The sequence below is a fragment of the Phascolarctos cinereus genome, unplaced genomic scaffold (assembly GCF_003287225.1).
Source record: "Phascolarctos cinereus isolate Bilbo 61053 unplaced genomic scaffold, phaCin_HiC Scaffold_4;HRSCAF=312, whole genome shotgun sequence".
Taxonomy (NCBI): Eukaryota; Metazoa; Chordata; class Mammalia; order Diprotodontia; family Phascolarctidae; genus Phascolarctos; species Phascolarctos cinereus.
This window is the reverse complement of record NW_027555847.1, coordinates 519,411,187-519,423,984: the sequence shown is the minus strand read 5'-3', so window position 1 is coordinate 519,423,984 and position 12,798 is coordinate 519,411,187. Positions and strand designations below refer to the sequence as shown.

At 40.0% G+C, this 12,798-nt stretch overlaps 1 protein-coding gene across 1 annotated transcript in view; it reads right to left on the bottom strand.

Moving 5' to 3' along the window:
• The window catches only part of CEP192 (centrosomal protein 192), a 146,165-nt gene that overhangs the window by 118,739 nt on the left and 14,628 nt on the right, over nt 1-12,798 (bottom strand). Inside the window, 5 exon segments of the mRNA XM_078151788.1 lie at nt 4,559-4,729; nt 6,046-6,203; nt 6,253-6,628; nt 6,693-7,190; nt 12,361-12,573. Of these exon segments, the coding sequence (XP_078007914.1) occupies nt 4,559-4,729; nt 6,046-6,203; nt 6,253-6,628; nt 6,693-7,190; nt 12,361-12,573 (1,416 nt within the window).

Below are 12,798 nucleotides of genomic sequence, written 5' to 3'. Positions count from 1 at the left end.
TATCAAAAAACATCAAGAGATCTCCCTGAACCTAAAATCCTGGGTGGCAGAAGGGTACAGCAGAAAGAGCAGAGAATTCAGAGTCAAAGAGCCTGGACAAAATAATCCCAGTCTTTCCACTTACTGTGTAACTTTAAGCAAGTAATTTCATCTCTTTGATCCTCTGTTTCCTCACACACAAAATGAAGGAACTGAACCAGATGACCTCAAAAGTCCCTCCTACCTCTTAATCTAAGATATTATGATCCTTTACATAGAGATTACTACTACTTCACCATTTAGAAGGGTAAAAACAAATACAGACCCTTAAATAAAGAAACAGATAATTTATCTAGAGTAACACATTTATATACATGAATGTGCCATCAGAAAGATTAGAGATTTAGAGTATACTTTTGCTAACAAGCAAGTACCACTCCAATGTCTCTGTGACACAGAAGTGAACCTAGATTCTCTACAGCTATGTCAGCAGAGTTCTAAAGAGTTCTACACCAAAGTAGAAAGTATGGGCCTGGTGACAAACTTTTATATCAAAGGATAGCCTAATGTATAAGGAACCTCAACACTGGAAGGCTGGCCAACAGGCCACGTTTCTTGCTACCATAACACAGAAAACTGACAAAAATACAGAAAAGTTCTCCTAACTTGATTCAAGCCCATTTCTTCTTCTCAAGAGATAGTTGCAAAGTTGCAGAAAAGTAGAAAGTGATAAAAATTACAAAATTCATAATGTCTGTGGATGATCTGTTATTAAGTAACTGCTCTTTATCCAACAATCAATGAATGCACACTACAAAATCTTTCTTGTGAGAGCAAATAACTGGAACAAAGCATATATCCATCAAGTGGGAAAACTACTAAACAAATTCAAGGTAATGGAATATTTCTGTGGCATGCGGAAAGATGAACTCAATGAATACAGATAAGTATAGAAAGTCTCATATGAACTGGTGCAAAGTGAACCAAGCAAAATTAGGGACACAATAATATACAGAATGACTCCACAACAATGTAAATTCAAACAGCTACCCCCAGAGGACTCTAAAATTGAATGCTTCAAAATCACAAAGAACAAGCTTGATCTCAAAGAGAGACAAGAAGTTATCTTCCTTCCTCTCCTTCACTCTTTATAAATGTTGGAGTTCAAGGGTATGAAAAATTGCATATAATGCCAAACTTTTTCCATATCTTAATTGGTCTTAATTTTTTTCCCCTCTCCCTTTTTTCCTTTCTTTAGAAAAAAAATTTGTTATGAAGGATGGTTTTCTGAGAAAGGTAACATATACAGTCAGAAACCTAGTCAATGTAAAAAACAAAAGATATCAATAAAATCTACGTACAAAAAATGTCATCCTCCTAATGTTTACTACCTTTGTTAAAGACTGTTAAGGAGTCCAATGAATTTGTCTTTTTGAGACGCCATATTTTCAGAGCATGCAAAAGGCCCTGAATGTCTCAAGGATAAAGGCCTCCCATCTGACATAATTTATTGTTTGTATCCTAAACTGGACTCCCTGTGTGTCTTTGGGAGGCAAGATGGGCGCCAGCCAGTCTGTGCCAGGCTAGGAAATTTGCTTGTGCAGCTGGGATCCTACAGATATGCAGACCTCCTATCTTCATAGTCTAGCAGTTCCCAAGGGAAAAGAATGCAGCTTCTGCCATCATCTTGCTCCTCCCCTTTGGGAGGGGTTTTGTCTTTTCCCACTTTTACTGCACTTCCCCCCCCCATGCCACACCCCTGTAGGTGGAGTTCCATGTTTCCAGCTCCTTCCTTTTTCATTTCTCTTGTAAAAAAAAACCTAGTTTTCATATAAGTTCAGAAGTTTTGATTGCCTTGTTGACACCTTCAACCCAGGGTTACTCCCAAAATCTATCTTCTCTGATCCTACTTCTTACCTATTGAATAATGCAAGATGAATCCAAGAAATTAAAGACTGAGCTCACAAAAATACATGTTCTCTAACCTCAACTAGGTTCTCAAAGATCCACACATGACAAACCTTTTACATCTCTCAGACAGTTAATATAGTCCCCAAAACAGGTGTTCCAAATCTTCTGTTCAAATAATTCCACACCAGATGATCTCACCTCCTACTATGCCAAGAAAACTAAGACTATTTCCTTTGAGCTCCTTCATTTCCTTCTTCCTTACCTCAAAATCTCTGGAAATCATGTATCATCTCCTTCATGGCTCTAGAGCCAAAGGAAGAGGCAGCCAAGGCTAATCTCATCACCTGTGCTCCTGACTCTTTCCAGTATCTTCTGGGGGACTGGCTTTTCAATCATCACCTCACTCATCTATAATCTACAGTACCTCACACCATAAGGCAACCAATGTGCTCAGGTCTCCCCACCCTTAAAGAACCTTCGCTTGGACCCCACCTCCTCAAACTACAATGTTCTCTCTCTTCCTTTTCACTGATAAATTCCTACTACGTAATCTACATCTACTTCCTCAGTTTCCTCAACATCCATTTACTCCTTAATTCCTTGGAGTCCAGCTAAGGATACCACTTCTTTATCAAAACAGCAATTACCTTTTAATTGTGTTCCTCTTCAGTCTTCTATAACAGTAGTCTCTCTTCCCCAAGCTCTGCCTCAGCCTTTTTCTCTACCTTCTCTACTTCAGTGAATTCATTTACTTCCCTCTCTCCTCTCCCTCTGTTCACATGGGGAATTATACTCTTACATGTGAATGCTCTGCCCAAAGGAATATAAATTTTAATCACTTAGACCTTGCAAGATATCTTCGGTTTGGGGGCTAATTTTTTTTCTCTTCTCTACACATTTATTGTATTTTTTTCAAACTGGGACAATTAACTCTTTTGCCCCATGTATAGCTTCATTTATGATTTCTTGCAATACAGTTCTGAAAAACCAGGATTTAATAAAGCCCACTGGGATTCAAATGGAGCTACTAGACTGTGCCTTAAACCCAAATCACTCTGGCTCTCACTAATTGACCTAGAGTAACAGGTCCCAGTCCCAGCCCAAGCCTCACTTGATCATTGTTTGGGTTTTGATGGTTCAGAATGAGTATAAATAGCAATTGTTTCTGTTATGGCCAGAAACCCTGAGGGAAGTCTTCCCCTCCCAGATTGATTGATTTTTTTTGGGGGGGGGAGAAAAGAAGCAGGCAAACTAGGCCATCTTACCTAATCTTAAGTCACTGAATGGGTATTGCTGACTCATACAAACAGACCTGGGACAAAACCTAACAGTGGACTGTATCTGGGGCCATCTCCAGTCATCCTGACCTATGTCTTGCCACTGGATTCAGAAGACTCTGGAGAATCCAGTGAGGCTGATATCTTATAGCCCTGGCTCACTTAAGCCTAATTCACTTGCAAGCCAAGACATCACCCTCCCAATGTCACTGTTACTCTTCAAGAAGGAAGGTGGAACAGTAAACAGTACTTCCACACATGAGACTCCCAAATCTATACATTTAGCCTTAATGTTATACTTAAATTCCAGTCCCACATGGCCACTCAAGGTTCTGCTAACAATTAGAACTATGTTCAAAATGGAACACTAGTATTCTTCCAAACTTTCCCTTCCACTCATCTTCCCTCTTCATTATCAGATCATCATCTTCCCAGTCACCAAGTTTTTCTTTGAATCTACCCTTTCTTTCTAACATTCAGTTCTGTCAATTATAACTCCACAATACCCCTCACATTTCTCTCCCTCTCTCACTCACATGATCATCATCCTAGTTCAGAACCATAACCATTCAACTAAAAACAATCTGCTTAAATAAAGCTTCCTAATTGGTTTTCTGCCTCCAGTTTCTTTCCTCTCAAATCCATCCTTTTCTATACCACCAAAATAATTTTCCTTAAGGACAGATCATTTCATTCCTCTATTCAAAAACCAATTGAATAGCTCCCTACTATCTCTAAGGCAAAGTAGAGACTCCTTGGCTATGTATGTAAAGTTATACACAATCTGGTTCCCACTTATCTTTTCAGCCATATTTCACACTACTCCCTTTAACAAACTACATAATCCAGGTAAACAATACTAACTGTTGCCCAATCTTGTCTGGCCCTCTTCAGTTGAATAGTCTGTCTCCTTATGCCTGAACTATATTGTTTTTTCAGTTCTAGTTCTGGAATCATTCCATTCCTATCAAAATCAATGAGAGTGCCAGCTCTTCCATGAAGCCTTCCTCAATCCACCTTACTGGAGTGGGGGGACAACACCCAGTGGCTTCCCTCCTCACATCTTTCTGGCCTCGGCAAGATACACCTACATCTACATATACACATATACACATATATATGCACATATATATACATATACATACACATATATATACATATATACTATACATACATATACATGTCTGTAGAGATTTTAATTCTCACTCCTTCACTGTTCCAATCCAAATAAAATGTAATCTCTTTATTACCAGTATCTCGCACATAATAGCACTTAAATATTTGAGAAGCTGAATAAAAGTATAATTTTCCACTTAGGACAGTTCATTCATTTTAGCCTTTCCAATCATCAAAAATATATTGTATTTTTTAAGGGAGAAAAAAAGCCTTACCTATCATTAGAGCAATATCTATTCCTAGCAACTGTTGAAACAGCAACAGGGAGGCCAAGATTTGAAGAAATGCTGACATTTTCCAAAATCCCACTGTTGTTACTGGTCAGTGAATTAGTTATAGAGCTTGGAAATGACTCATCAGCTATTCTTCGAAAGTTTTCCATCACACTGTATAAAATTTTTTAAAAATCAAGTTACAACATTGTTCCAATAATTAAATCACAAGTTTTAGAAAATCAAAATTTGCTATATATCATGAAAGGGTTTACTCTCTCAAATACTCCCAAAGCAATCTTGCATGAAAACGAATACATTTTTTATGTTCACTAGTTATATCAAATCATTTTATATTTAACAAACCAAACCACTGAACTTAACTTTTTGCAGGAAATAATCAATTGCTACAATAATGAATTATTAGAGAATGCAATCTTCACTTAAAGTATTTTGTGTTGTTCAGTACTATCCAACTCTTCTGGGATTTTCTTGGCAAAAATATTGGAGTGATTTGTCATTTTCTTTTCCAGCTTATTTTACAGATGAGGAAACTGAGGCAAACAGGGTTAAAGTGACTTGCCCAGGGTCCCACAGCTAGTATGTGTCTGAGGCCATATTTGAACTCAGGTCTTCCTGACTCTATTAAGAAATTATTGTTCTCTAGGACTAATTCTTTACAGGATCTCATTTCCCTCTGTAATCCTTAGCAGTTTGGTTGACTTTTAAAAAACCATAAAACAATGCTATTTTTAAAAAATCTTACCAAATAGGTACACAACAATTGTATTCTCTCTCTACCTAGCATCTCTTGAAAGTAATAACTCAAAATGTCATATTTGTATCATTTCATCACTTACTTTCAATGTTTCTTCAAGTTTGTCCTATATTAACATAACTTGTATAATTTTATGCAGCTATTAAAATCGCATTAATCACAAACATCAAAACAATAACACTTTAAAGTTTATAACAGAAAAATCAAGTTCCAGAAGCAAACTTTACAACTTATTTGAAATATGTCATAATTAACATGCATCCAGTTTATTAGCCATCAGAACCCACCTTAAATCCTACCCACAAAACTGAGACTGGTCGGAGTGGATTTTTTTAAAATGCCACCAGCAAGATGACCTCAAAATGCTAATAGCAAAAGGAAATGTGTCAAGATAGCCACAGGTGTCATCCAAATGACTGCTTAGAACGGGACCTCATTCTCTTACCACAGAAAACCTGAAAAGAAAAGATAAGCGTATCATTAAATGTACTTTTCTTATTTGTATTCCCAAGCACTTATCGAAGGGCTTTACACACAGTAAGCACTTGATAAAAGCTTTCATTCATTCAATCAATCTCACATTCCTCACAAGCTGGTTTATGTAATTATAAGGGTCAAAATGTCGCCAAGCAGCCACCAAGCCACAAAAATGACCAGCTTCCAGAGTCCTACCAGCTGACAACCTCAAAACCATTCAGGCTCTGGACCACACCAACTTCCCCCAAGCAGCCCACGCAAACGCCAGTCTCCGGCCCACTGCTCTCCCAGCAGGGAGCTACAGAGGCGGCCCCGCAGTAGGCGGGGGGGCATGAGAATGGACCTGGACCGCTCCACGATCAGCCTCTTTGAAATTAGGCGCCTTTCAAGGGCCTCCGCCCCAGAACGGAAAGGAAATGGGAAGAAATCATCAAAGACTCACTTTTTTCTTAACGCTTTGATTTACAAAGCGCTTTCCTCGCGACAACGCGGTGAGGTAAGTGGGGTCAGTATTATTAGGTGAGATGGGCCGAGGGGCAGGCGCCCGGGAGGAGGAGGGTAGGGGGCTGTGACGCCCGCGGTCCACAAGCCCCGCCCCCCACGCGAGAGCGCGAACCCCGCCCCTCTCCCTTCCACAGCCACGGGCGCACGCAGCGGCCCTCGCCGCAGACAGCTGGCCTGAGACCCGAGTCTTAGGGGCCAGCCGCCGAACCGAAAGCCAGGAACGGGCAGCCGCTTCCCTCCCTCCCCTCCCCTGTCCCAGAGCTCCAGGGGCTCCTCGCCAACTTAACCGCCCCTCGCTCCGCGGGCGGCCTCCCCTCGGCTCCCGTAAAAGGAGTAACGACGAGCCCGGGAGCTATGCTTAGCCTACCTCTTCTCTACCCGAAACAAGGGCAGCGACGTGGAGCAAGGAATGGAAGGGAAGCAAAGCAGGGCCCAGGGGCGGCCGAGCTTCTCGTCTCCGCCTCGTATTGTGCTCGGTAGTGGCAGGAAGATTGACCGAGGGCACAGGGAGAGAGATGCAGCGAAGAGGGAACCGGATCATTGTGCGCAGGCGCAAAAAGCTTCTTCGCGACACTACCACAGTATTCTGTGATATCAAGCCCGCCCTTTCCGCCCAGACGGTACTGCCTAGCCCGCGGAAAAGGCTCCCGGTTGGCTGGTGCCGGGAGAGGGGCGGGGCAAGCGTCGCCCGCGATGCCTGCTGATTGGGCAAAGGAAGCACAGCTGTGGTATTTGAAGTAAAATAGAAGCGCGCCCCTAAAGGAGTGGGAGAGTAGTCGGCTTCGCCGCATCACCTGATGAGGAATTTGGGGCGCTGTCTTTTCTCTCTTTGGGCGGAGGTAGAGACTTCTGGCTGTAGCCCGGGTTGTTTCGTAGCTGCAGAAAGAAAGCATATGTTCCTCCAGTCTTTGCTGCAGTGCTCATCTCATCGAGGGCACAAAAAATCCATAGTTCCTGTGAATAATCTACCCAAGCAGCAGTGTTATTTTGAATTTAAATAATGCTTTTTACTTTACAAAACATTAAATCATTTTTTATTCTAACAGGAACCCAGTAAAGTAGGTAGGGCATACCATATACCGTTTTTACAAAAGAGGAAGCTCACATGGAAAAGAATCCAGTGATCTGTGTTACAGGGGCTGGTGAGTGATAAATCGTGATTAAAATTTACCGAGTCTCCAGATCAATATTTCCTCATTCAAACTACAAACAAACCAGTAAAAATAGCGAAATTGTCGACCTCGGAGGGCTCTGTGCTAGGCAATTCATTAATTTATAGTTGAAAGGAACCTTACCTTTCAGAAGCTCAAAAGGAACCAATTGTGGGAGAAGCACTAAACAAAAAGGCTTCCAGTCTTTCATTATGGCAGTAACTCGCTCCTGGGGCCTTGAAAGCCAGTGTGTATAAAGCCTGGCTAGTCCTGTTATGCTGAAAAAGCCAATCAAAAAGCATTTATTAAGCACCTATTATGTGCCAAGCACTTAGCTAGGCCCTAGGGACGCAAACACAAAAGTGAAAGTCCCTGCCCTGGAGGAGTTTACAATCCAAAGGAGGAGGAAACATTTACTTACAAAGAATTGTACAAAATAGATAGGATAGGAAGCTTAAGAAGAAGCACAGAAGGAAAATAGATATTACAAAGAGGAAGAAAAAAATGTATGTATGCCATATATGGAGAGATCAGGGGAGGCATGCAGCAAGCCAGTTAATGCAAAAGCAACGAGACAGACAGGATATAGAGTTCGATTTAAGAGGAGGGATTAAAAGGAAAAGTATTTGGCTCCAAAGTGATGTGTATGAAGGAGGGTACTGAGTAATTTGTCCAGAAAAGCAAGTAGGGACCAGGTAGTAAAGATCTTTAAATGCCAAAGGGATTCTATTAGATTCTAGAAGTACTAGCCATTGGATTTTAAGTAAGGGGTGACATGGTCCTACAAACACTTTAGAAAAAAACATTTAGCAGATGAATAGAAATGGAAAAAGACACAGAGACCAATTGAGCAAACTGTAGTTTGAGTCCAGGTGAGGAGTACCTGAACCTAAGGCATCTACAACATGAATGGAGAAAAAGGAACTGATGTGAGATATGTTGGGGTAGGAACTACAAGATCTGGCATCTGATAGGAAATGTGGGGTGAAAGACAGCAGAGACTCAAGGGTGACACTTAAGTTGCAAACGTGGGTGAGAGACATGGTACCTTTAACACAAAGGTCAGAAATTTTTCAAAGTGAATTTTTAGGGGAAAATAAGATCACTTTGGGATGTATAGATTTTATTATGGTCATCCAGTTTGAAATGTACAATAAGGAAGTTGTTGAGGTTAGATTGGGACAAAGAATACTTGGACCAGATATTTAGATCTTGGGACCATCTACATAGTGATGATTAAACCCACGTGAGTTAATGAAGTCATCAAGTTAAAGATTATAGAGGGGAAAAAAGACAATAGAGACTTGAGGTACACTAACAGATGTGCATTATGGATAAACTAGCAAAGGAGAAAGAGAAGGAATGATCAGACAAGATAGAAGAATCAAGAGAACAGTGTTACCAAAAAAAAAAAGTTGAGTACTCAGGAATAGGGAGACTAAAAGTGTCAAATAATACAGAAATTCAGTCAAGAATAAGCATCATTGCTAACACTGGACAGAGCAGTTTCAGTTGAATGATGAGGTTGGAAATAACCTAGAGACAGTAGATAGCTTTTTCTAAGACTTTGGCTGAGAAAGGGAGGATACAGGAAGATAATTTGAAGGATATAGTAGGGGTCTAGCAATATTTAGCCATGTTTGTGGGCAGAAGGGAAAGAACCAGTAGATAAGAAGAGACTGAAGATTAGAAAGAAAAGTTATGATTGTAAGGAGGATCTGCAAGAGAAAACGAGACAAAGGGTGTAATGTAGAAAAGTTGTTCCCATAGGCCTAGTGAGATGGATGGTATGTCTATAATCAGAAGACCAACCTATCCAAGTTTGGAGTAGTAGTATCAAGGTGACCACAGGATGAATTTTTCAATCTAGCCATTACAATAAAGAAAGGCCATATAGAATTACAGAGGTTATGACTGGATTAAAGGTATACCCATACTGAAATTACAGATGGTTGAACTTACCAGTCAGTTAACAAACATGATTTAAGCAATTACAATGGGCCAGGCTCTGTGCTAAGTGCTAGAAATACAAATATAAGGGGAAAAAAGTCCCTTGCCCTCAAGCTTATGTTCTACTGATGAAGACTATACATAAAAGAAAACTTTAAAAGGAGGTGAAAGAAAGAAGGTACCTGGAAAGGAAACAATGGAGAAACCCAGAGGAGTACAGCCTGGTGGGAAATGAGATGGCTATCCAGGGTACCCTCTTTAAATGGAGTTTCTGGCAGGAGCTATCAAATATGCCCCAGGGGCTTTTATCCTGGTATTTGGTCTGAGGCCGCATTTGAACTCAGGTCCTCCTGACTTCAGAGCCGGAGCTCTATCCACTGAGCCACCTAGCTGCCACCCCCCCCCAAGGGGCTTTTATCCAGGTACTTCAGAGGTATGAATTATGAATGCAGAGCAAGCTAGCTGAGAGAATGTGTGTGTGCTAGCATATTCTCTCTTCCATTTTCCCAGTACAACTCCAAATTTTCTCTAAAACGTTTCAGACAAAAAGGAAAATGAATTCCTAGAACATTTAGCTAAATATGGACCTCTAGTCAAAACAGAGGTTCTTAATCTATTGTCATGGAGTCTTTCAGTTTGTTTTCAAACACATAAAATACAGAGGACTGAAAAGGAAACCAATCATATTGAGTTATCAAAAAAAAACCTTGACCTTAGGTCAAGAACTTCAACTAAAATTTGTAATCCTATTTTGATGATTAGTAACATTTTAGCTCGAATCTTAACTATTATAACTACAGTGAGGCACTGTCAAGATAACTCTGAAAGCTTTCTCCCTCCTTACCCCCTTGGATCATTGCCTGTCAATACAATTTAATGAGCGTTTAAAGTGCCTATTATGTATTAATAATTATGTTACATACTATGGATCAAAAAGACAAAAATAAGAATCCCCACCTGAAGGAACCTTGTCTAAGCGTAAGGACACAAAACCATATTCTTCAATTACAATATAATAAATCCTCATTACCACCTTCCATTCGTTGGCAAATTAAAAAGGCATCAAACATATGACATCATATATAAACTTCCTTTTTTCATTATATCATACCAATGGGTGAGTCACTGCTACATAATTGAGTACTCCCCTTACTGAAACCACTTTGTTGAACATGTATTGCCAGGCCCTAAAGGAGCCCAAGATCTATTCAAATACTTGAAGGGTAGTGTACTACATGCTGGTAATCTCTGCTGAGGCTGAAGGTGGTATATCTCTTGGAAATCCTGAGCTGGAAAGGGCTGTATTGAAGGGGCATATGCACTAAATTTGGCATCAATGTGGTAAGCCTGCCCCCACCCCCACACCTCAGGCAGAAAGAGAGCAAGTCAAAGCTTTCAAGGAGTAGTTGGGAAGGGGGCACGATTTGGACCCATGAATATACTGCCCCTGCATTTCTGGCCTGGACAAAATGGGGAGAGACTGTCTTAAAAAAAACAACAACAAAGGGCCCACAGAACCTGTATCATCCAAATTATATCGTGGACAACCATTTCCTCTATAACCTACCTGGCAACTGGTCATCCAATCTTTGAAGATTTCCAGAGTATGATAACCCACCATCTTCCAAAAGCAGTCCATTCCCCTTCTGGATAGCTCTAATGTTTTAATTTTGTTTTTTCCCCTTAAAACCTTTATTTGGTTCTTTGACTTCCACCCACCATTCCTAGTAGTGCTTTCGGGGGCAATGCAAAACAGATAATAATAATAGTAATAGCTAGCATTTATATAGCACCTAGTAGGTGCCAGCTACTATGCTAAGTGCTTTGATCCTTATAGCAATGCTGGGAAGTAGGTGCTATATTTATTATCCCCATTTTACCTTTGAAGAAAAGGAAACAAACAGGTTAAATGACTTGCCCAAGACCACAAAACCAATAACCAGCTGAGAGGGATTTGAAATCCAGTTTTCCTGACCCCAGGTCCAGCACTCTATCTACTTCATCACCTAGCTGTCTCTAACAAAATCTTCTTCCACATAACAGCCCTTTAAATAGTTATCATGCCCTTCATGTAAGTTTGCTCCAAGCTGAACACCCCAAGTTCCTTCAACCAATCTCATATGGTATGATGAAGGTACTTCATCATCTTGGTGGCCATACTCTGGACACTTCAGTACATCTGTTGTACAATTAGCACATGGCCTAAGTAACTTTTAAAATGATGGTGCTACTTTAGAATGCTTACTTTCTGGAGCTGTCAATTTTAATTAAAATGATATTCATCCCCTAAAATCTAATGGCATATGAAACCAATGGATAGTCAGAAATGCTAACTATCAAAAAAGATACATTCATACCTTTTAATATATTTATTGAGTAATGAGATCACAATTATAAAATTCAATATTTATGCTTAGAGTGGCAGCTTCTTTAAAAATGACCAAACACTACAAATTATGTTTTGCTGCATTATACACAGGAATGGTTTATTTTGCTTAACTAATCAGTTCCAACACCAGCCTTTAGAATTCAAAAACAATTCTTAATATATTTTTTCAAAGGCATGTTGAACTTTAATAATTATACACTTTCACATGAATGTGACAAAGCAAAAACTCAAGACCATGATAATAAACTAAGTACAAAATAAAATGTTGAGGACAGGCACTTTTAAGTAAGCTATTTTTCCACATAGCTTTCACAGTTAATAATGCTTGTACATGTCATATTTCATCAAAGGGTATCAACCAAAGAAGCAAAGAGTCCTTTGATGCACAAGCACAAACATATTTAAATTCAAAATTCTGTGTCCTATTTGCAATACATGCAAGAAGATCCCTGAATTTAGAAAATACCTGGAAAAAATGAACCAAAAAAAAGCAGCAAGGAATGAAAGCATTTACAAGCATCTGAATAAGGCCTTTTAAATTTTTAAGTGAGTGTTTTAAACCCCTTCATTCTCAGGTAAGGGATTAAGAGGCCGAGAGATATATCGTCTGCGAGGGTGAGGATACTGGAGGTTGGCAGTGTCAGCATCGCAAGAGTGCTCTATCAGAGGAGGAGGAGGAGGAGGAGGAGGAGGAGGAGGAGGAAGGATCTGGGCATAACTGGACCATCTCGATCCAGCCCGTGGGGAATCCAGAGGGGGAAAGAAATACCTGAAACAATGAAGACAGGAACAAAACACCAAAACAAACAAACAAAAAAAAAACAGAAGAAAAAAGAGAAAAGTAGTAAATACAAGGAGAACCAAAGAGGAGAAAAGACATGCTGGAAAAAAAAAAGCTTTAGTATATCCATGCCAAAACTAACAGAACATAATAGCAGAAATTAAGGCCCTAATTCAAAATCAAGATTGCTTAAGCAAGTTTGGAAACTTCAAA